The following is a 24,373-nucleotide window of genomic DNA, read 5'->3' on the forward strand; positions in this document are numbered from 1 at the left end:
TTCTTCCCCTCTTTCCTTTTCCGTCCGGTCCAACACCAAAGATTTTCAGACATGTTTGAAATTAATAAAGTTTGGCCTCAATTACAAAAGGGGTTTATTCAGACATACCTTTGGTTTGTCTGAAGATTAATAACCCCTCTTGTTAAAGTAAAATATGTCCAACCCAAGAGGCCCTCAGCTCTCATCTGACTGCCCAGCTGTTGGACAGGACAAGTTAAAAAAAAAAATAATAATAATAAACATGATTACCGTAATTTCCGGACTACAAGCCGCTACTTTTTTCCTGCGCTTACAGCCCTGCGGCTTTTTCAGTGACGTGGCTAATTTATGGATTTAATTGGCGGCCGCCGTGTACGTACTTTCGAACTCAGTGAATAGTTTGAACTCTTTATCCAACTCCAAGCACAAGGCATTTCTTTTCAACACACCTCTTGGCAGCCAAACAGCATGGACTTGACTTTAGGTCTTAGACACTTCAGTCATGGTTCAACAAAACGAAACACGCATGCCCGGCCGCATCCCAGAATCCTTTGGGGCCATTAGACCCAACGTGCACGTGATCGCCGCTACAATATGATGAAGCTTTCAAGTTAAAAGCAATCGTTAAAAGCAGCGTAAAAAAGTCCACCATCACCAACGGGTTTGGAAAAGCCGGTTTGCTGCGTGACGGTGAGAACAGCGCATGGAGTGTACACTCCATTTACGGTTTCTAAGGAAACCGTAAAAGCGGAATTTTGCTTTGAAAAGCTCACAGCCTCCGTGTGAGTTGGAGACATCTTCTCCTCCTGCTGCTCTTATAGAGCTGCGGGGCCGATGGCAGTCTGATGGCTCCCACAAGCAACAACGCATCCGCCCCTCTTCCACAAAACATACAGTATTAAGTCCGATTGCTTTGCACAGACACGATTTGCTCCATCCACCGGCGCAACGGGGACGAAGTGCTCCTCCTTGAAGCCGCCCTGGCCAGAGGTGTCGGAGTAAATAGGAAGGGGAGACAAGGAGCGCGCGGGGCGGGAGCGGAGCGCAGAGTTGTCCGCGGAGTGCAGAGGCTTCTGAATTCTGACGCACGCGCCGCACTGAGGCGCGCGTATCGCGCTGAGGCGCGCGCTTTTCAGTCGCCGCTGCTTTATTTTACCGGTGTGTTTTTTAACCAGTCCTGTTACTCCCATAACGCTGCCGCGACACAAGCGGAAGGAGAGCTTTTCCCGTTCGCCCCTCCATGCACTGCTGATACTTGCTCATTCTTAAACACATACGACAGTATGGCGAGCCGGGCGTTGGCCCCGCCTTTAGCCCCTAAGACTCATGGGAAATATGGAATCGCGGATGTAAATTTCCTCATCATAACTGAGGGATGTAATGTTGATTATATGGTTACTGTTTGTAATTTTATGTATGATACCTAGATTGTCAATAAGTAAAAAAAAAAAAAAAAAAGAATGAAATAAAAACACCATAACTGAGGAACTTGTGAACAGAATACAGGTCCATGCTGTTTGACAGATGTCGATACACCTAAATTCATGAGCCAGAGGCAAAGCTAGCCACACCCACAATGTACTAATGAACTGTACTGACTCTGGGATGCTGGCCGTGATCTGTCAGGAAATATCGCCTAAATATCGCCTAACACATGCGCGGCTTGTACTCTGACGGGGCTTGTGTATGTATAAAAGTAGTTAAACACGTAAAAATGGGTGGGTGCGGCTTGTAATCGGGTGCGCTTTGTAGTCCGGAATTTACGGTAAGTCATTGGTGGTTTAGTTTGTGGTTCTAATTTAAATAAAGATTTTCTTCATGGGTTGAACCGACAAAGTTAATGAAATTTGGTCATCAAAGAGTAATTGGCAGGACAATACAAACCTTTGCTGTAGCTGCAGTTCTGTAGTTGCTGTTATACAAATGTCATTTGGTAAAACCTTGTTCTGAATAAGGAAAGCCTCTGAGAAATATCAACCGCAGCAAAGTAAACTTCTGGGCCAGAGATGCTGTAACCACCACCATCCTAAATAAAATCTAAAGGATTGATGTTTACTCATGAGATGTTTATTTGTCCTCCATTCATTTTTCTCCCAAAAAAGGTGTTTTTCTAAATCCCAATGATTGCATTGAAGTCAGGCTCCTATCACTCACCATCCCCCATGGGGTCGGCATAGGGCAGACTGAAACGGGCCAGGTCGATCATGCGGTTGGGCAGGTTGATGTAAAAGCGCCCCACTGTCGTCTCCAGGTTGCTCAGCTGGTTTAGGACCATCATGCTGCCCTTCACCACCGGAATCACCGAAGCGCTGGCCGATCCAGATGAACGTTCTCGGTCGAAGATTCGATCCACGCCGTATTTGACAGAATTTTGCTCTGCCAGGTCCCTCAGGAAGGCCAGCTCCTTCAGGCCTGTGACTCCCTCTGTGGAAAAAGCAGCCATGTTTCAAAAAGATTGTTTGATTTAACCAAGTTAGGCTTTTGGGAACAGATCAGTAATTGATGACTTGCCCGAGGCTGCACAGTTATTCAACTAAAAAGACAGAGATCCCTTCTAGAAACAGCAACACACCAATCTGCACTCCCAGTTATATTAAGGAAAAGCCTTGAGGTGCTGGTGGGTAAATGTAGAGATTAAAACTGGGATTAATTTACAAGTTTTCTTTTTTTAAATCAATGCTCAAAGCCTTAAAAGTAAACCAGAAAAAAGCTTGTATTTAACCGGATTATAGAAAGAGCTGCTGGATCCATTTTTTTCCAACTGGGAAATGCCTGCAGCAATTTCTATAATGTGCAATCATGTATCCGAGTTCCAGCTGTCCTCTGTTAAACTACCTTTATATCGTCCTCCGCAAAATGCATTTAAGTGACCATTTTCAATAAAAAGTCTATGCAAACACGCGTAAATGCACATTTTGGACTTCCGTGTTCAAAACCCAGTGTAAATGTGGCTTTTTACACTTGGATCCCAGCTTTATAGATAACCCAGAACCTAAACATAAATCCACAATTCAGAGATGATTTGTCAGAGCAACACAAGGTCGTCTGCTGTCACCTGGAACATATGGCACCTCAAAATCCAGTGGGAAGCCCCTGCCAGGATGTCTGCCATGGTCCCAGCATTGACTGGATTACAGCAGAATCCTTTTTCAAAGCCAGAGCTCTGCTCTTTTGATCAGTTGGCTGGGTCACAGACCATAAGGGGCAGCATCAAGAAAATTCTGCTGACAGTTCAGGTATCAGCTTGCTTTTTTTGTGCTTCCCTTTCTAGAGAATGTACAAGTCCTTAACATGTCAGGCGCTACCCAAAATGTATATTTTAAGGGATAAAGGCGACATATCTGATTACGGTTCCTCCTTAAACAGCATTTCATCAACTCTGAGGCTTCTCAAGCCTGTGTTTTTCAAAGCCAGGCACACCGTAACACCTGTGCTCAGCCAAACAGTCAGACTGCTGATGTCTTTGAACAATCAGCACTTCACATTTGGCACGAGATGCAGGGAACACGACTCCCACACCCACAGCATTCACCTTTCAGATTATCGAGAATGCATCAGCAACAAAACAAATGCTTTTTGCAATATGCAATGCTAATAAACCTCAAAACGAGAGATTTCTGCATCCTTTTCATCATCTCTCTTGAAAGAACCAAGGTTTTCTGTCAGTCACACACACAGAGTGAGCAGCGCCCCCTTTGAAGTCTCACTCTTCCCTCTTAGATGTACCTCATTTCCATGCTCGGATGCAAAAACGATTGGTAATAATGGTGGATTAATGCATGTGCAGTGCGAGTGGGTGCACGCCTCTCCCAATGGGAAGCAGGCATTAGACAAAACAGATGGGTGCACCAAGACGGAGAGCCAAAAGCGCAGAGAACCTCCGAAGCCTTCAGCTTTCACCTTTTACACATCCAGTGTTAGGACATCAAACAAACAAATAATCCCAGCAGAGTCATAAAGGACACAAAAAAGCATAAAGAGAACCACAAGCTGTAAGCACCAAAATGTGTGAAATATTTGGACTTAAATTTCAAAAATATTCCAAAATACCAAAACAAGTTACATTTTGAAAAGTCTGGTGGTTTGACATGCTTTACCATAATTGATCCAAACTATGACCAAAGAGACATTTTCTCTCAAAGAACAGTTTGATAATTTGGTTCGTAATTTGAAATACATTTTATATTTAGGAAAATACAGAAAAATGGGTGCGTTAAAATATAAATTAATTAGAAATTGACAAAAAAAAGATCTTCCCTGAGATGCTAATAAAGTGGTTCACAAAAGCACTAATTAAAAAAGTAAAAAGGCAAAAGGTGTCAGATAAAGGAAATCTACCATTCATCAGAGCATAGGTGAGGATCATGACGGAGTTGTTAAAGTGCCGGTTCTCTTCCCGGACAACACTGAGCGTGGCTCTCTTGTCCTGCTCTGACGACTCTCGAGACGTGACCCCAGCTGACAGGTAGATGATCGCCATGTCTGTGGCTGCGATACAACAGATAAGATCAGGCAGAGAAGGGTCAGAACTGATTATCGTTAGAAACAGGTAGCTCCAAAACAATAGCTGGATGTGTGAGTGTTAGCCAAGGTCTTTTGGTCTTACTGCTGCTCTGTTTATGGAGACTGCTGGTGTTGCGCAGCAGCTGGAAGGCTTTCTGGAACCCAGCTGCATGTTGGGTGGCCACGTCTGAGGACTTGATGTTGGAGATGAAGGTGCTCATCTTCCTCTTGGTCTCACTGGTGGATGGAGACAGCAGACTCTTGTAGCACTGGTCTAACGAGCAGGAGCGGACGGTCTCTGCCACGGAGAGAACTGAGACCTGAGGAGGAGCAATTAAGTTGTTTCAAAAACTCTGAAAAGTTTCACAAATACTAGGATACCAAGACTCTGCTCTCTTCGTCAAACCTTGTCATGTTCATCGATGGCATTAAGGATAACCAGCGCAGAGTCGCGAGCGATCTGCAGCTGGGTTTCAGTCACAGAAGCTCCGTGGTCCACCATGACCACGATGTGTTTAGACTGGGGACGCACTGCAGAGACGTACACAGGCCTGCAAACACACACACAGACAAGTGAGAAGTCTAAGTGGGCAGTTTCCTTATTAGAAAAGAATAAACACAGAAAAAGGTAAACATTTTGTGCGTTTTATTTCCTGTTTTTTATTTTATTTTAATGAGTAGTTTCTTCTATGTAAAATCTGTTTTATATCTTCAATAACATCAACCTAACAGGCGATTGCACATGGAAAGTAGCCTGTAGCTAAAATCTGGTATGTTTGTATCAGAGTTTTATGTTCATGAATATGCAATGTCTCTTTCTTAATGAATACATTTTTGAGCCTATATGTGTGTATATTTGGAATGTCTGTTGCCTATTGAGATGATTTTAGGGTTTTCTTTGCAGTTATTGCCTGAAATAAATACAGCCTGTTTGTTTTTTGGAAGCTGCTTCATGTGGTTACTCTGCCAACTTTATTCTTTAAAACAACCAGAAGAGATGGACCCTATAAGTTTAACAACCTAAAAAAATACCTAAAGAAGAAGCAGCATAGAGACCTGATTAGGATGGGTTTTTTAAACACAAGTCTTCGATGTGTTTAATGTGTGATACATGGATATCTCAATCCAGTTGACTGGCCAATAATTCAGAAGATGATGCAACTAATTAAGGAGTATACAAATGTTTTTTTAAACTGTTTTGTTTAAGATTAAAGTAACTGTTTTATGTGTTTATGCAACAGTGAGAATTGCACCAAATCTCAGTAAACGACGGTGATTGAATGTCGCAATATAGAAAGCGACAAACGTAAATCTCCAACATTCATGTCAAATGTAAAAAATGTAAAATTAAAAAAAAAGCATAGCAGAAAATAGCACACCAAAAAATTGGAAAAAGAAAAATCAAACTCCGATGTAGCTACACAGCTGTACCCTGGACCCAAGAGCTGTTATCTTTCTAAAGAGCATGTTCATTTCTAAACTGCTTGATTTTTGGGGGAATTGGCTTCAAGTTCTGCATAATGTTTTCCTCCAGTGTGATATAAGCAGGGTGACATCCAGGGAGGTCAGCATGCGTGTGGTCTGCTGGACAAGGAGACGTTAATAGTGCCCAGAATGCCAGTGATGTAGTTACAAATCCTCTTTCAGAGAAGCATGCAAAGCTTTTTTTTCTTTCTCTCTTGGCACTTGGTTGCTATGATGTAGACCCAAGAGACACGGCGGATAAATGCAAGTGATGCAAAATCCACAAGAGAGTAAGAGAGAAATGTCTCTCAGTTTTGACTTAAAAAAACAACACAGGAGGTGTGAAATACCAGCAGACTACAGTGGCACAGAACCACATTCATGCAGGGGGCATGTGCGGCCATGGTGTGCAAGGACGGTATGCCACCAACAATACCCCCGAGGGCAATCCCGCGGCAACTGGTAAAACAAGAATGAGAGGCCGCAGGAACGGGCGAGATGAAGACACAAACAAGCTGTTTTGCCTTTGTCCCGGCTGAATGTTAAAAATATAGGACCTAGTGATAACATGAATACGGGCTTGTTCTACCTGCTGCGGTGTTCATAGGTTCCTTTACAGCTAAACTTGTGTGCTGGGAAAACAGTGAAGATTCCTTCCTCTGAACTGAAGTACTGCCACTTTATTCCCGGGTTGGACTTCAGGTTGTCAGCCAAAACTGCAGAAGACAAGCAGAAAAAGAGACTAAATAAGGCATGAAGACAAAAAGGAGGTGTTGTTAATTGCTTTAAAGTTCGTTTCATTGGCGTTAAGTTCGTTTTATTGGCGTAAAGGTTTGCAAGCTTTGCTTCACATCTCTTCCTGTATCTGGATTTCGGATTTCGCAATAAAAGTTCCCCGACATGAAGCCAGGACAACTCATTGTGCTTTTACGGGTGTCCAATCACAAATCTTCTCACTTTCTGCTTACAAAAAGAACTTTTTACAACATATTGGACGTTTTGAAGACAAAAAATACAAATGTCAAATTTCTGAGGGCTAAACATATATATATATATATATATATATATATATATATATATATATATATATATATATATATATATATATATATATATTTTGTATTTTGTATATATAAAACAAAGACATAATCAGACATTTCCAACATTTAGTTGTGACACAGAATGACAAATTCAACAGTTTTTTCTTTACTAAATTGAGTTATATATATATCTATAATTCATACTTCTAAACTATGACTTCCCTATGACTTCAAGACATGTGATCTGGCAGTCAGAACAATCTGTCGTCAGTTTTCTCAGATATTTAATTTTCCAAAACTAAGCAATAGCAGCCATCACTGCTGCTGCTTAATAACCATTTTACGTCATCACCACATATTCTGCCACGTTTGTTAGTTTTACACTGGTGGTTTGAATGGCCTGGGGAAAAACATTTAAGGTTCCTGTTCACCTTTTGAATTTCTGCCAGACATGCTAACTGTACCACCTCCCATTCTGTCAGCTGAGTCTACACCATCCCAAAATGTGGTTTTTGGCTCGTGGTCATCTTAAATAAAATTACCTGCTCGGGAGATTTCACTTTAACCAGTCCTGTCCTTGACACGACAAGCTAATTTCTTTTTCTTTCATTTATACTCTCTTCCAACATACAAAAAAGTGCAAATATGCCTAAATTACACATCTGCCAAGAATTACAAACACCACCAACGAAAGGAGCTTCAAGTTCCCGACACATCCCCACTTTTTTTTGACACACAACTGGTTTGCCCGCTATAGATCACCCCCGCCCAGTCATGCCATCCATCTCCACAGCTTTTATAAACAGGAACCTCTCAGTTGTGTTGACAGAGAAAGGAGGACAGAATAAACAAAAGTCTCGTTACAGTGATCTATTCTCGCACCAATGTTTAGGTCTTCTTGGAAACAGGTGGAGAAGCCAAGAAATTGCACACAACTCACAGAAGATGGCCATCATTTCCTTCAAACCTGATAGATGTGTGACAGAGTTAACATGCAAGACTCAAAATGGGCTGTTATAACCCATTAAAGAATGAAGTGAATGCTAAAGCTGCTGAAGTGTTTGCGCCTCTGTCCAAATAAAGCCTCAATAAACCTTCATTGAGACCTTTGGGTTTTAGTCTCTAGGATCCGTTGTCTAACAAGGACACAAAATGCTGCACTTCTCATGGCTGGCACAGCGGAAAACGACTGCAATACAGCAGTACAGGAATCCCCACACTGTTTACAGCCCATCCAAAAAACACAGCAACAGCACAGCTGCGTCCTGACAGCAGCTATTTCCCATGACTCGCGCCTTTCAGAGGCTGACGTCCACACGTGTTTGCACGCAGACAGGAGCTTGTGTGCAAACATCAGCATGTTAAGGCGACACCTGAAGGTAAAAACGGATCCGGACTAACTCAGCTGTCACAGAGGCACTAGTCACACTTCTTGTCTGATGGCCTCTAGAGCCAAGAAAAGCAAAGTTGTCTTTTGTTTGTGTTTTTAAAGCATTCTTCACAGGTTGACTAAACTACATCCAATATTTTGTTTTTACTTTCCATTTACTACCAAAATTCTTGATGAAAGTCAAAACCATTACCACATTTTTCTGTCCATAAGGCCCACCTGGTTATAACCAAAACAACACAAGTCATATCATGTGATATTACTACAATACCCAGAATGCCAAGAGGTGCCAAGCACAATCTGTTTGAGGTCAGTCAACACAACCATTGGATAATAATTAAAAATATTTTTTATATTTTTGTCATTTGTTTTGTTTGATGTGATTCTCCATTTTATTTAGTAGATAATATTTGGTCACTACTAATACTATTAATCCCTATAAACCTAGTCTTTAATGTTTTTTTTAATTTAATGTCTCTCCCAAATAGTGTCCAACGTGACCATAGCTAGTCAAAAACCCTGGAGCAAAGTATTGTCACCAATTTCAGCATTGAAGCTAAGCTGGATTAGCATCAATGATTTAATTGCTGCTGTAATAATAATAATAATATAAGATCCAACTTGCCATTTGTATCTGGTTGCAAACGTACTACACACAGCTTAGCTATCACCCAGTACCAACAATAGGTTTGAAAAACTTTAAAAACACATGTTGCAACAGCTAGCAGGGAATTTTTTTTATTTAGAGTTTAACAGGCAAATCATTTGGAGGTTAATTGACCCTTATTTAAAACAAAAAAAATGCAGAAAGCAGGAACTTGAGAAGAGAAGATGGACTAAAGCGGCGTTGCAATCAAACTGCACTCTGCCCATCATATCAGCCAGTCCCCTCTTTCCAGCATGCTCAATTCAGCCCTGATTGATCCCATCTCCACCATCTTGCATTTCTACCCCCAAAAAAGTACAAAACAAAATTGGGGAGGATTGAAAAAAAGGTTACAATCGAGTCTAGGTGCAATTACCTCATCTCAATCAGCTCCCACCTCTTCCTTCTTTCCCTGCATTCATCATTCTCTGTTCTCAATTATCCCTCATTCTCAGAGACCCTCCCTCGTCTCTGCTGGGGCTTGTTTAGACTGGGCTGAGACAAATGGGAGAGAATGAATACACTGAGAGCGTGGGGTCAAGGAGCGCTGAGTGTGAGGGATGAGGAGAAGAGAGGTGGAGGGGTAACTTAAACCCACCACGTCTGGCTTGTAAGAAATTTCTTTTTTTTTTTAACCCATCGATGGTGAGGTGTTGTGAATGGCTCTCATTATGAATGGTTTTCAGAAAGAAGATACTGGGAGTAGATGGTGGGGGGGCAGCAATTGGGACAGAAGATGAACTGATGATGATGGAGCTTTCACAGGGTAAAAATGGGACAAATCTATGAAAGGGGACAGTGTTCAGCAGGCCTCAGATCTGAAGCCCATCAGCCTTCCCTGCGGAAACTTGCAGAGATCTTCTGAGATTCCAGAGAACTTTTGGTGGCTCTTTAGCTTTTATGTCTTGTGAGATAAACTTCGAGTGTGGATAGTTTCCTTAAGGAGCTTTACACAGTTTATAAACTATCTAGGTCACTAAACATGCTTGATGTATTCACCTACTGTATTTTCCACACAATAATGCACACTTAAAAGCCTTAATTTGTTTTTTTAAAAGCGCTTTTGAGTGGTACACAGCTCTCTGTCAAAACGTCTTGTTTTTTTTCCAAACAAGGTTTGCCTTGTGAAAATGCTAACGCAGCTACCGTGTAGCGGTGTTGGACTTTGTATGTTTTTTAAGGTGTTACTAACAAAGTTTGGAGTTAGCGTAGTGTTAAGGCCCCGACAGGCAAACCTGTCCCAGTCTAGGAGGAGTCACAAAGGGGCAAAACATGAACGATGGACACCAAATAAGTTTAGGAACACAGTTTATTGAGAAGAAGAAAGAACCTGTGTCCTGTAAAACAAAAATTACTGTGCTGGTCTCAACAAAAGTCAAAACAGAGGGATTGGAGCCTTGGCCAAACATAAAATAAGTCAGGGAGACAACTGACCCAGCCACGTTGACCATCGGAGTCAGCAGCTCCCTGCTAAGGCTGCCTAACAGAAACTAACTAATGAAAGAAACAAACAAAGCCCGCAAATAAAGACCACCAAGGTCCAACCCCAAACTGAAATAACAAAACCCAGCAGTAGGGATGGCCCGTTTGACACGGCGCTTCAGCGGGCGGTTCACCTTCATGAAACAGAGTGCTTCGGCACAATGTTTCGGGGCGCGTGTCAACTAGCGCAGATCACGTGGTGGATGACGTATGATGCGCCAAATGCTTCGTTTGGTCAAACCACGCTTCAGATGTCACTTGTGTTTTGAACAGTTGGGCGTGCTATTCTCTAGAAATGCGAAATGAATCCTGAACGTTTCCAAACCAGTTCTATTGTTTTGCTTGTATTGGAATCAGCGTCAGTTCATTGCACTTTACCATGACTCCTAGTAAAAACGTTCTGTGGCTCAGGATCATTTCAACTCGGTTTTTCCTAATAAAACAATACACTAAGAATGTTGTATATTGAAAAAACACTGCAATGAATCTACAATGGCATGTCATTACCTTGTCAATACAGATAGTTCAGTGGAATAGTCAGTGGTACTTACATCTAGAGGTCCTAGGTTCGAGCCTAGCCTTATGTGTTTATTTTTTGCGTTTATTTTTTCTTCATGTGATGTATATTTTGCTGTGTCACATGTGTTGTTTTATGTTTTTTTTTATCATTATTAACAACATTGTTCTGTTTTACATTTGTTCTGTTTTCATCATCATTTCCACATTGAAGTATTACAAGGAGCTTTGTTGAAACATATGTCGATATATGTCCAGTCCACCACCAGAAGTGGTTTCGAAGCCCTGAATGGGTGGTTCATTTTTCCGGCACATTTCCATGACCCCCCAATGGGGCTTCATGAGGCTTCTATTCCCATCCCTACCCAGCAGTATAAGACTGCTGAGGACCAAGAGGGAATCAAAAGAGAAAACAAACCAACCAGCACAGCTCCAACTCAAAACCACTGCTCCTCAGCCTCCTGCTCTGCTCTCTCTGCATACCTCTCCTTTGGTTGAGGCCTCCCTTGACTTAAATACCTGGCAGGTGCTGATCAATACCATTGGCTTCACCTGCCAGGTGAGCTGAGTGGCAGGGGGGGTGCTGCTGCTGCTGCCCCTGCCACTCAGCTCACCTGGCAGGTGAGGCCAATGGTCTTGCAGCAGCAGCAGCAGCAGCAGCAGCAGCAGCAGCAGCAGCAGCAGCAGCAGCAGCAGCAGCAGCAGCAGCAGCAGCAGCAGCAGCAGCAGCAGCAGCAGCAGCAGCACATAACAGTAGTCATCGTAATGGTTGTTTTTATCTGTATCAGTCTCGTTTTTATGTGTTGCAGATAAGGTTGGGAGTTGCAGTGGTTGTAAATACGCCAACGGTTCTAACGTGTAGCGCATTTCCAACAAGTTTTAGGATTAGTGTGAATGCAGTTAATAAAGACTGACAGACTTATCTCTGACTTTTGTTTCACTTAGTGCCCCTTATATATGACACAAGTTTAAAAGTTGACCATTCACTGAAGGTGTGCCTTATGATCCAGAGCGCCCTATAGTGCGGAAAATACAGTAGGTTGTGTTTGAATTACTAAAGAACTTAGATTCTACAAAGATAAATAAAGTTTATGGTATCAAATATGACAATGCTGAGATTTTAATCAAATTTGGCCAATTCCCCACTGTCTTCAAATGTGAACGAGTTTTTACAACTCAATGAGATGACCAAGAGATTATTAGAATGTGAAAAAAAATGAAAAAAATAAACAACTTGTTGTGTTTGAAGAAAAGAAATGGGTAAAAGAGTGTCTGTATTTAAAAAAAATCTATGTATATTAATACATAGGTTTTTATTTTTGCTACTTACGTAATGAAGTGTAACTTTGATGGTTGGGGTAAGACATCTTTTTCTTTAGATTGACATATACAGAAACGTGGTGCACACACTGTACTTCTTGGGGCTATCCAGTTTTCTGATTGTTTTCAAGCAAATCATGGAAGTTGCACACATATTTTGTAATTAGAGTTAAATATACCCTACTAAAGTAGGGTGTACAAGTTTATTCTTACATTAAAACAGAAAAAAGGAAAACTTCTTCAAAGGAGAAAGATAAAAGTCGTTCACTTCCTGAACACCAGAGTAGACAGGATGTCAAAGATGCTGTGGTTCGTTTACTGTCAGGCAGTTAAGGAAAAGTCTTTATATCAAAGGTGTGAGGGAGAAGAAAAAACTGTGAATTAAGTAATAAGAGGGGCAAAAAAGACACAGGAGACTTTACAAATGTTTTTGCAGAAGAACAGAGCCTGTTTTAATCTCACATCAATGGGCTCAATTAAAACCGCAGATGTCAGGCTGAAAGATTTAAAATGTCTTGGGGAAAACTATCATAACTGCTATAAAAGCTTTGCCCTTGTCCTTGACTATTATAAAAAAAAAAAAGTAGAAAATGTTTGTACATGTGTGTGAGTTGAAAGCACCTGAATTGAGGTCCCGTCCAGGATTGAAAGCTCGGCTGTTGACGGTGGGGGAAAGTCTGTCGCAGCAGATCGTCTTGGAGACGTTGGTATTGAAGTTTCCGTCAAACCTAAACACAAGGGGGGGGGGAAAAAAAGACGGCTTAAAGAATTTATAGAGCGTGTTGGACTCACTTGGTGGGAAGGCAAAGTGGGCTCTGTGCCGTCTGTCCACCATTTTATTTCATACAAAACCAAGCTTGCAGGTTCCCCCTTACCTCAGACTTTACTGCTTTTGGCAAACAATTTGTTGATTGGGATCTGCACAAACTGCATAACCAAAGAAAAATATGCTAAACCATAAAACTAATGAAATGACTAGGAACATCTGTTGAGTCTAAAAGCCGTTGGCTTGTTTCATTAAAGCTAGATGAAAAAATCATCGGTTGCCCAGATTTCACATTATAGTCATTTTTAAAGCTAATGAATAAAACTTTCCAAGGAAAAGCACTTGATTTTCTTTCAGTAATCACACTTCTGCTTTCATTTACTCACACTTGACACATACAGGCTTAAAACAAGGGCTGTTTATTATTTTTCAAAGTGGCCCAGCATCCGTTGTGAGTCTTTAGTTTGTTATTTCTGGCCTCAGCTCCTCATGCTCCCTTTTTAAACAACAAGATTTTCTGGAAGAGCTTTGTTTGGTCAGCAGACTTTAGGGCCAGTTAGATCCCACAAAGCTCCTCCAGGAAGCAAGGAGTACTGGATCCCTTTCCTCCACCGTCTCCATTTCTTTCCTATATTTATTGGTTTGGCTATAATCAGCTGATCCTAGCAGCCTCCCTGTTCGGCTTGTTGATTTTTCACAAGCATTTGATTGTTATATTTCCTCGTTTTTCCTTCCTTTTGTCAACTCTACATTGCTCTTACAGCTTTAAGTTTTCACCGTGTGTATCTTTTCCCACCTGTTGCATTCAGATTCATTTCATTCAGTTGTGGAGCGGTAGAGCAATAAGTGATGCATTGCCAAAGCAAAGCAGTGATAAAAGAAGATTCGAATGCGTACTGAGCAGTCTGAACACTCATACTGTATGGACCTTTGATGTTAACACTTAGGATGATTCAATAAGAACTTGAAATCTTTTTAACCAAAATTTTTTATTCTAAATTTTAGCAGATCTTTTGACAAAACAAGACACTTTGATTAAGACACAGATATCCCCCTTTTGTGTAGGTGTGTAATTTGTGTACAGCTGCACGATATGAAGATAAACTCACATTGTAAAATATTAGGGATCACTATTGTGATGACGATATAACTTGCGATATATGAACAAATAGCGAAACAAAAAAAAAAACCCACACAGATTATTTCCATTTCACTGCAAAGGATTTATTTAAATAAAAGTCAACATAAATTATACTTCAGTTGATCCATGCCTACATAGGAAGCTGGTATCTAACATAAAAGGGCTCAATTTGATAGGTCAACGATGTAAAAGGGTCCATCTGATTGGTCACGTGCGTAAAGGGATTTATTTGGTTTGTTAATTACTTCAAGCTGCCATGAGTTTGTTTAAGCATGTGTGTAAACATTAAATTAACAATTTACGCCGTGTTTTGCGATACATGTTTGCACAGGTTGATATAACGCTACATTTTCAATTTATTGTGCATGCCTGCTATGCATTCATGTTAAAATTGTTTTTTTTAAGTTGAAAAATCCTCAAATTCTTGAGATTGAAAGGTTCTGCAACTCTACAACACATTCAAAAATAGCACTAAACATACATTTTAAATGTAGAGCCTGATTCCAAATGTGCAAATTCTAAACATAAGTATTCGAGAAGGATACAGAATATGCAAAGAGTAAAAAGAGAACGATTCCAGCTTAGAAAAAGCAGGCTTAATGCATTTCACAGGACTGTGATTTGAACATTTAATGAGCCATATATTTAAAATTTGAAATGAACTGTCCTTTTTACCCACAGTCAAGACAAGATAGCTGATGAATAAACCTGCAGGCAGACATTTGTATGTGGGTCACAGCATCTGCAGAATGCACAGTGTATGATCTTTATCTTTAGAGACACCAAATGAAAGACCAAACAAAACAAAAAGGCAGAAGGTCAAACAAATGTAAGAATCTAAACATTTAAGAGGATGAGGAGATGAAGATTTTTCTGAATTTAAAATGCCAAAGGTTAAAAGCATGCATCTCTGTGCACAAAAAGGGAAATGTTTTATTTGTGCATCTTTCCTAAACCTAACCTAACACAAACTGAAAACCATGCAGAGAGGCACAGAAGTATTTCAAAGACAAAAAAATGTGTCATGCAGCTGTGAAAATTCTCTCCTGGCTGCTAAAAATTTTTTTTTTACTATGTAAAACAGTGCAAAGCAGCAACGTCCTCAAAGTCTTTTATGACATACTTTGAAGAGCTGGAACGCCTGCAATCACAATTAGCATTTAGGAAGACAACTGATGATCATAAAAGAGCCGTCCTCTAAGGTCGGCTCTGAAACCTGCTCTCAAAAGGAGCTGAGGTGAAGAAAAAAATAAATAAACAATGTGTCTGTAAACAGAAACGCCCCCAATAAGAGACACACTTATTGCAATCAGCAAAAACACACATATGCATAACCAGAAGCGTTATTTTAGCATGGCAGGTGTGTGTCGAGTGCACAACCCACTAAAAGAGGAGCGTGTGCAGAGGAGTAAGCTGCTCTGCACTGCACCAAGCCTGGCTACTTTGATCCTTCCTCCTCTCCACACTAGTCAACCCAACTACCAACCAACATCCCCCTCCTCCTCCTCACCCATCCGCTGGCTTAGCAACATACATGTGCACATGTGCAATCATAAACAAGCCTTGCAGAACATTCACAGACCTGCTGGCTGTTTGGACTGACAGGTGTTGGCTTGTACGGGTTGCATTCGAACTCCCCTCATTTAGAGCCCCATAAGGCGAAAATCATTACCATTCCCCCCTTCAACCCAATGAGCATAGAGGGGAGGGGAGGGGAGGGGGGTTTCAAAAAAATATGTGCCAGATAAAAAACATGTTTGCTGCTGCTTTGAATTTAACATCAAAACACATGAGAAAGATGGAGAGAGCAGCGAGCCTGATCAAACATTATCATGAAGGCAAAGATCTCTTTTTGCTTTCTTCCCCCAAATGAGGCTCAATTCAACAGAAACTAAAATGACTACTAGAGCTGCACGTTTTTTACTGCTTTAAATGTTAATAAATAAATATAGGTATAACCCTATAAAGATTGTAAATACAAAATAACACTTGAAATAATTGTTTATCAAAAATGATTTCTAGGTTGGCTTATCCTGTTGAATTTTAAAATTTAGACGATGACATTTTTTTAGGTGTGGCAAGAAAAAAAAAGACTTTTCATTCTACTGGCTTAAAAATGTGCCAAAAAACTACCATAATTCTTCTTTACTTTTAAGTACACAGTGTAAAAAACAAGACGCCACTGTTTTATTTTCAGTAGCTTCTGATCATTCTCTGCGTATACAGTCTTCTTTTATTTAACTGTGCCTTGCCAGTATAACTTGGTGTAACCACGAAGCAACCTGTAACATAGCATTCAGAAAAGCCCCCTGGGAATAATTGCCTGGAAGAGACTGGCTGCTGTGCGTTCCCTAAAGAGTAATGCGATTCCTAATATGCTTGCAATCCCTCAGCGGTAGCATCGGTTAAGCAAGCCGAATGCCAGCTCAAGCACTGAGCTCTAAAAAAGAGCTTTCATGTCTGGCTCTGGGTGACAGTTCTACCCAAACAGATTAAACTGCAACTTTTTAAGGTAGAATGGAATTGTGTGGTTTCAAGCAGCCCTTTTTCAAGATTCAAGAGGCTTTATTGTCATTTCAGCCACATTTGGCTGATGCAGTACATAGTAAAAATAAAATTATGTTTCCTCGGAACCTGGAGCTACATAACCCTTTCAGTAAAACGGTATAAAATAAAATAAAAATCGACGCAATCAATTGCGTAAGCCAAAAAACACCAACTAGAAAGAATAAAGACTAATGAAGAAAAACGCCTTATTGCACAAGCCTCCGAACATCCACAGGGCTAGGTTTAAAGTAAAAAACAATAAAAAGACCTCAAAATGATCTTTACTACAAATACTAACTTACTACTCATCAAATCCATGAAACTATTTTTACTTTAAAGCAAATCTTTTTTCAGGCAAAAACACCTTTTAGTTAGTTCTTATCTCAGAAGTCATACATTTCTTATGGAAAGTTCCTTCTTTGGTCAGTTTACATGATTTTCTGTGATGGGTTTGGCTTAAACTACTGTATGGAAAATTGTGGGCTGCACGGCAAGAAGCCCCCGGTTCAAGTCCCGGCTGGGGGAGATGAAACAGAATCTACGATGGCCTCCTTCCACCAAAAACATGTTTCATAGTTTAATTGGTTACTTTAAATTGTCGCTTGGTTTGGATGCAAGTGTGTATGTGTGTGTGATTGTGGCGGGGTGTACCCTACCTTCGCTCACGAGTGGCCGGGTCAATTGTGAAAACATGAATCAAATCACTCAGCTGTCACTGTCAGTATTTTGGCTAGCCCAGTTAAGTGACCTTTTAATATGTTTTACCAGACATTTTTCAACTTTATAACGTCTGACATTTTAACAGTGGCAGATGTTCCTGAAATCACAGTGTTCACCCGACTTGTCCTGTTTGGTTTGGTCTTTGGATTGCTGTATAGTCTATGTGCATTTCCACTGTTACTGAACTGCACCAGGGTTCACTTGCAAGTCAATAAAGAACATTGTTTAATTAGACAAGGGTACTCTTGTTCGGTTTACAATAAGGTGGACTGTCTGAGGACATTTACTTTGGTGTAAACCAAACAGCCTACTGTGAAAGCATTCTTAATTGGGGCTAACTGACCTTCTGTCTAGCAGCAAGACATGCGGCAGTCTTCCTAATGTACAATCTCTTCCTAATGCACAATCGTATAAAATAAACCAATAACACCTTTCACTTTCAGGCAACTGTCAGGCTTATCAGAAGTCAAGTGGCAAACTCTTGTTAGAGGCTGATTATGATTTTGTTTACAGAATTTCACTCTCAAAAAACCATGAAGTAGTACATCACATACACTTTATCACTTTCTCACAGGGAGAAAACAACATCAAGCAGTTTCTATTTCTTCTTTCGATTATCTTCACGGTTTGGGTTGCATAAGGTCGCTTTTGATGTGTTTATCTTTCATCATTCAGCATATAAATAATTTGAAAGCCTCACACTACAAATGCAAGACGGGATCTCATGCAATCTAAAGTTTGTTTTAGTAGAAGGAGAAAAACTGCCAGCAAAAAATGTGGATTTTGATCCAAGTTGTTTTCACATTTCTTTTTTTTTTTTTTTGCAGATATGGTACATAAAGTGTGCTAAATGCATATACCGGTAAATATATCTTAAATTTTAAATTCATACATTATTTTTTCCCCAAAAAACGATCCAAAGGGTTTTTGGTTCGCTAACAGCCCTCTGACAAGTGTTTAACTGAAAAGCTAAAAAAAAACAAAAAAAACGTGGATGCAGCTGGAACAACAAATGTGTCTACTTATGGGTATTTGAAGGGTGTAACAGTACTTTTTGTCAGAAAGGAAAAAACAAAGCCTGATTCCGTTTGGTTTCTCAATAATGTGAGGGTAATAATGCCACAGAAATGTGTCAGTGTTATGCCATCCCCTCCACTAATGAACGCAATACTTGGCTGAATGCAACAAGAAAGCAGAAGATTGGATGCATGTTAACTGTCGCCTGCAGGTCTTTTAAGAGTAAGAAACCAGTGGAGCCGAGAATTTAAACTTCCCTGTTTAGTGGTAGATGGTTGCTCCAAAGAAATAACATGCATTCATTTGGGTGTATCGGGCAAAATTTTGTTTTATTCATAGCACTGAAAAAAAAAAAACACGAGAATGTCTGATGGTACACAACCTTAAATAAAACATTTGTAGTAACTTGTACTAATGCCACTTAAAATCCTAATATTAATTCAAATATATTTTTTTACTATTTCTGAAGTAAACCTACGGTATAATAAATAATAAATAAACATTGACAAGCATCTGTCTAAAGGGATTTCATGGATTTCATGAATGTCAAACTGATCGTCTCCGTATACAAAACTGCTCAAAGAAAAGACTATTTTTAATTACTTGAAATTTTTCAGTAAAATAATGCCATAAGGGTTATCAAAATTCCATACTGACACATAGAGCTTAAATGTATTCATTCATGGGTTAATTCTTGACAGCCAGTGCTTTGTATGGACTGCTAAAGAGCATGCTTCTCACATTTACATCTGCAAAGGACTGCAATAAGCACACTAAAATCAGATAGCATTGAGAAAACAGAAACATGATGCTCCTACAAGCCATGTAGTGTGTATTTGCTATTTTCAGGTTCAGCCTGTTGTTGAGACTAAGCAATGATTAAAGCATACCACCAAGTGCTAAGCACCGGCTTCTGTAGACTTCCTGCAAAACGATAGGCTGTCAGCTTGACAGCTATAAGACATGGACACCCTGTGAATCACCTGATCTTCTACTAAACTGAATGACCTGGCTGAGACCCCCAGTGGCAGCTGATCCTTAGAACATAACAGAGTCCTGTAATGTGACTGAGCTCGCTCATGTTCAACATGCCTGCAATGTTCAATCTGTTTTATTAATTTTCTCGTCAGGAATTGAGAAAATGTCTGAAGGGAGATGTATGGAAAACAAAGATGGGGCTAAAGAACTAGAAGCTTTTCACCAAACAGACATGATCCCGAGTGAAAAGCTCACCTGATATTTTGAAGTAATGTTGCTAGTTGTCCATCTAGTCTCTAAAAACACAAACTCTTTAAGGGGTTCCAATTTGCAATAAAGTTATGACCCAAAGTTACACCTTCAATATCATTACATTTTGTTTAAAATTTGGATGTATTAAAAGGAAAATACCAAAAGCCTAGTATAATGCAAAATGCCACACTTCCTGTTTGAAGCTAATTTGAAAACAAAATTAAACTGGAGAGTTTGCTAGTTTGTCTGGTTCAGAACACTGTGGTCCAGAGAACTGAAGACATTTCATCTGATATTAACAGACAGTTTGAGGCAAAAGAAGCAGAGTTAGAGTTTTCCTTATTAGCCTGCGATGAAAGCATAGGAGTCAAATTTTTTGAGATAGTGGACAATTGCTCTGTGCGCCCTGATGACGCTCCAGATCGTCGGCAGACGGAGCTCACTGAGCTGCAATGTGACGTCGAGTGTCGCAGTCGACCCCAGTAGCTCCCTCTGGTCACCTTTTACCGCCAGCTGGATAAAGGCAGATTTAGACAAATGCTGACATTTGCTATGAAAATGCTGAGCTTGTTTGGCTCCATATACTTCTGCAAGAGGACATTCTCTGTTATGAACCTTAACAAGAACCGTGTGAGCACAAGACTAAGGGACTCTCACTTGTGGGACATCTTGCACATCAAAACGAGTTCCATCATGTTAAATTTAGAAGTTCACAGTGAGCATTTAATAATGAATAAAATGTAACATTTTCTATGAAAATATATTTAATGTTAATTCAAATTTTTTTTCCAGACAGACTTTTTCTTAGTTTTATTTCTAGACTTCAAATGTAGAATTCAGTCATTTTGGTTCAAATGTATTTAGATGAGTTTGTGTTCTATGTGAAGAAATGAAGATACCACCGCAATATAAATGTTTATTAAACTGTTCATTTGCATTTAATGTGAATAAAATAGTTCAAGAATGCAGGCCGAATGGTTGGCCCTCGCACAGTTTCACCTCACCAAATCTGGCCCTCTGCAAAAAGTTTGGAACCCCCGGTGTATCAATTTCAATCAGGCTCTTCAATTACTGCCAGACTAATCTCTGACTATTTTATCTCGCTTATATATGCCTTATATGACACAAGTTTAAAAAAGCATACTTCTCACTGACAGTGCGCCTTGTAATCAGGTACGCCCTCAAGTACAGAAAATATAGTAATACTTAGGACAACTCATCTTGAGGTACTTTTTAATCAACGATTTTTTCCCCCATTTTTTGGTCCACAGATTTCAAGTTGCTATTCTTTCAAAATGTCCTTTTATAATGAAAAACCGCTTTTATTATCAAGTCTTGCCATCAACTGCTGCAACACTGTTTTTTAAATCTTGACTAAGACGTCTCCAAACAGAGATAAAAATGATTTTGTATACGTTTCCCTAACAACATCTCATAACTGTGTGCCGATCCAAAAATGAAAGCAACCCAGTTGTAAGCCTTTTTTCCTTCCTGGGAAAAGTGCTTTGAAGCCCAGGGATCAATCAGAGTCAGCCTCAGTTTGGTATGCCCACCACCATCCCTGTGATCCCCCCCCTCCACCATTCCATCTGTCTTGTCCTGGTTTTATACAATCTTTTGTCCACAACATTTTTCACCGTGTCAGTTCTTTTAAGCTGTAAATCCACAGCACTGGAGTAAACATGTCGGGGCAAACATACAGCATATTGCCAGTAATTAAATGTTTAGGGCATGTGCTGTAAATCTGGCATTGATTCGGCTACAGGTAGCACACAGCTCTGAGCCAGGTGCCTCTCCTACCCCCTCTAAAAAACAAGAGGAAAGACAGGTGACCTTGCAGCAGCGTGTGAAGTCTGCAGCGGCACAACTTCAGAGAGCAGTAACTAGTTACATCAGCTGATAGAGGAGCGCGATACAGACAGAAATGGAGACAGAGGGGATGAGGGGCAGAGGCAGCTGCTGCTCTGAAGATTAGAACTGAAAGCAGCGCTCCCTTTCTCAGAGCTCGGCTTTGAACTCGGTTTTCGGCTGCTGGAGCCGATGATTGGCCGGGAAACTGGCTCTAATGTTTCTGGGACAGTTTTAAACGACCAAAATCTGAAATATTTACTCAGGTTCAGAAAAAGAAAAAAAAACAGATGTGGTTGCTGTGTGGGAACTGCCCTCACAAATTCCTGGGGCTAAATCCCCTCACAGAAAACTCATTTTATTTCTGAGTAATATTATGGATATTTGCAGTAAATTTGGAAGAATTTTGCTGTGAAACCTTAGGATTAAAACAACTGCTAAAAGATTTCTAAATTTCTATTGTGATTAGAAAAATGGTTGCAGAAAAGCACAAATTAACATGCAGAAAGTTCTGAGTAATCCCGGAACGATGGAAACATGTTGGAACAGGGTAGGAATTGGGATTTTGGCGTGGACTAGAATATATGGAGAGTAAGGTGCAGGTTAGTTTACATACAGGGAGGGAACCTCCTGTAGTGATTTCTGTATTGTGGCACAAATTGCACCTTGTATGTGGAGGAATTAAAGAGAAAAATCACTCACTCCATCATGGAGGCAGGAATGGAGCAGCAGTCCTGTATGGCTGTGAGCGGAGAGGTGAGGTGGGCCGTGTAGGAGGCCTCTACCACCTGTTTATTCCTGTTCACCACATCCAGATAACGGTTGAACTTCTCACGGATCTTCTTGGCCAGCTGCAAAGAAACAAACACATCTGTTTATTCCTCCAGATCCTTAAAAACACGTCCACTGGCATTTTTCCTCTTTAATGTCACATGAAACAAATACACTTCTATTTTGCCATTTCCATAGTCAAAAAAAACTTGTTGCCAATGGTTTATGCATGGTAAATGTACAGCATTCCAAAAATAGAGAGACTAAATATAGCTAAAGACTTTTAGCAGTTTGGTCCAGACCAAGTCTGCTTAATTTGATGCAGTGGTTAAGATCTCTTCACTCATTGGTCAGGAATTACAAGGGCGGGGTTATACAACAGAAATTGCGGAAGTCTTGCGCTTTTATTTCGGGTAAACACTAAGAAGCAATGTGTATCACGTTAAAAATTGTTTTGATGAGTCGGAATTCATCCAATCACATTTCAATGAGTTGCTGTCTTATTGTTGTGGTAATATGGCATTATTTTGAGAGAATTCTGTGAAGGAACTACAAGGTAGCTATTAGGATGACGTTACAGCAGCACCTGTCAGGCGAATACCACGTAAAGAGACAGAAAATCAAGTGTTTTCCGCTGTGTTAAAATAAACGTTCTAACAAGTAAACAGTTGGACCATTTTTTCTGTTTGATAACACAACAATTGTTTATTTAAATTTGTCTCCTGCTTATCTGTTGCTACATTTATACCCTGTTTACTTCGGCTATGGTAGCCATTTTGGTCCAGTTATTCCGCTCCAGGAATGGATTGTATTCAGACTGAGGAATCTCAGAACGAACCGAAGCTCAGTCCCATTGGAAACAAACAGAGACCACCTAGAAAGATGGGTCCGAGAGCGGTTCCTGGTACCGGACCAGGGTCCGCTTGATGTATTCAGACTGAAGATATGTTCTGGATTATCAGAGAAAAGAAATCTGTTTCACTTTAACTTCAACCAAATGGGGTGAATACACCCCAAAATTCCACTTCCTCAAGAATTATTTGCGATTGCACCACTTCCAGCAAATTCTACCATATCCCATACATTTTTCTCGACACACCAACTTTTACCAGTCAATGCAACTTTGCAGCTACTTTTGCCAACCGGTCTCAATTTGAACAAGATCCTCAATCAAACTGTCTCAACCAATCAGCTTTAAAGGTTCAAACATAGGGCTAACCCACGCAGCGGACGGATGAAGAGTGTTCCATTCCGTGGTGCTGTGCTGCTGAGGAGAAACGCATTTCTTCACGTGGTTGTGCTCTGAAGAACAGAAGTTTACATTTAAATATAAGTAATGACTTTTTGTTTTAGCACGATCTTTTTAGCAATCAAACCAATGTTATGCATTTCCGAGCGCTAGCAGCTCTGCGCTAACGTAGTTGACCCACGACTATTGATGATGTCATTGAGTCACGTCCCAATTAGAAGACACTACAACTCTCCGTTTGGAGGGCTAAATGTAGGAGTAGGGGAAGAATTTCGATTTGGCCTGTGTACCTGGTAACTCCAATGCAGCCTGAAAAATCTAAATGACGCCTACCGCATAAAGTCAAATCAAAAATGTGATTAACATATCTTTCTATTTTGAGACCTTTTTTCAGCTACATCCTTTAGTTTTCAAGGTCCCTTTTTCTAAAGCAAACTTTATGGGGTTCTTTTTTTCGTCTACAGAGAATATAATATTTTTCTGTCCTTTTATGCAATAACAGTTTGTATTAATATCCTGAAATGTGATTGAGCAAAATATTGCTTAAATATTCACAAATTGAGCACCATTGCAAAGACTAGCACAGCAGAATGATGGATGTCTGATCTAACAAAACCGCAAAACCTGCCTACCTGAACACCTTTAAATGCCAAAACCAAAAGTAAAGTGAAAATGGAAGAGGAGAAACACAGCAAATGAAGCATTTTAAATATTCATGGTGATGAACAACAGCCCTTATTGAAA

General features: G+C 40.2%; 1 protein-coding gene across 1 annotated transcript in view; it reads right to left on the bottom strand.

The window, feature by feature from the left end:
- Positions 1-24,373, bottom strand: part of cachd1 (cache domain containing 1) — an 82,527-nt gene that overhangs the window by 24,136 nt on the left and 34,018 nt on the right. Inside the window, exons 3-9 of the mRNA XM_023954323.1 lie at positions 22,312-22,460; positions 12,962-13,068; positions 6,536-6,662; positions 4,889-5,033; positions 4,586-4,802; positions 4,318-4,467; positions 2,134-2,403 (exon numbers count right to left, since the gene is read on the bottom strand). Of these exons, the coding sequence (XP_023810091.1) occupies positions 2,134-2,403; positions 4,318-4,467; positions 4,586-4,802; positions 4,889-5,033; positions 6,536-6,662; positions 12,962-13,068; positions 22,312-22,460 (1,165 nt within the window). The remainder of the gene's footprint in view (positions 1-2,133; positions 2,404-4,317; positions 4,468-4,585; positions 4,803-4,888; positions 5,034-6,535; positions 6,663-12,961; positions 13,069-22,311; positions 22,461-24,373) is intronic.

Source organism: Oryzias latipes, chromosome 4 (genome assembly GCF_002234675.1).
Source record: "Oryzias latipes chromosome 4, ASM223467v1".
Lineage (NCBI taxonomy): Eukaryota > Metazoa > Chordata > Actinopteri > Beloniformes > Adrianichthyidae > Oryzias > Oryzias latipes.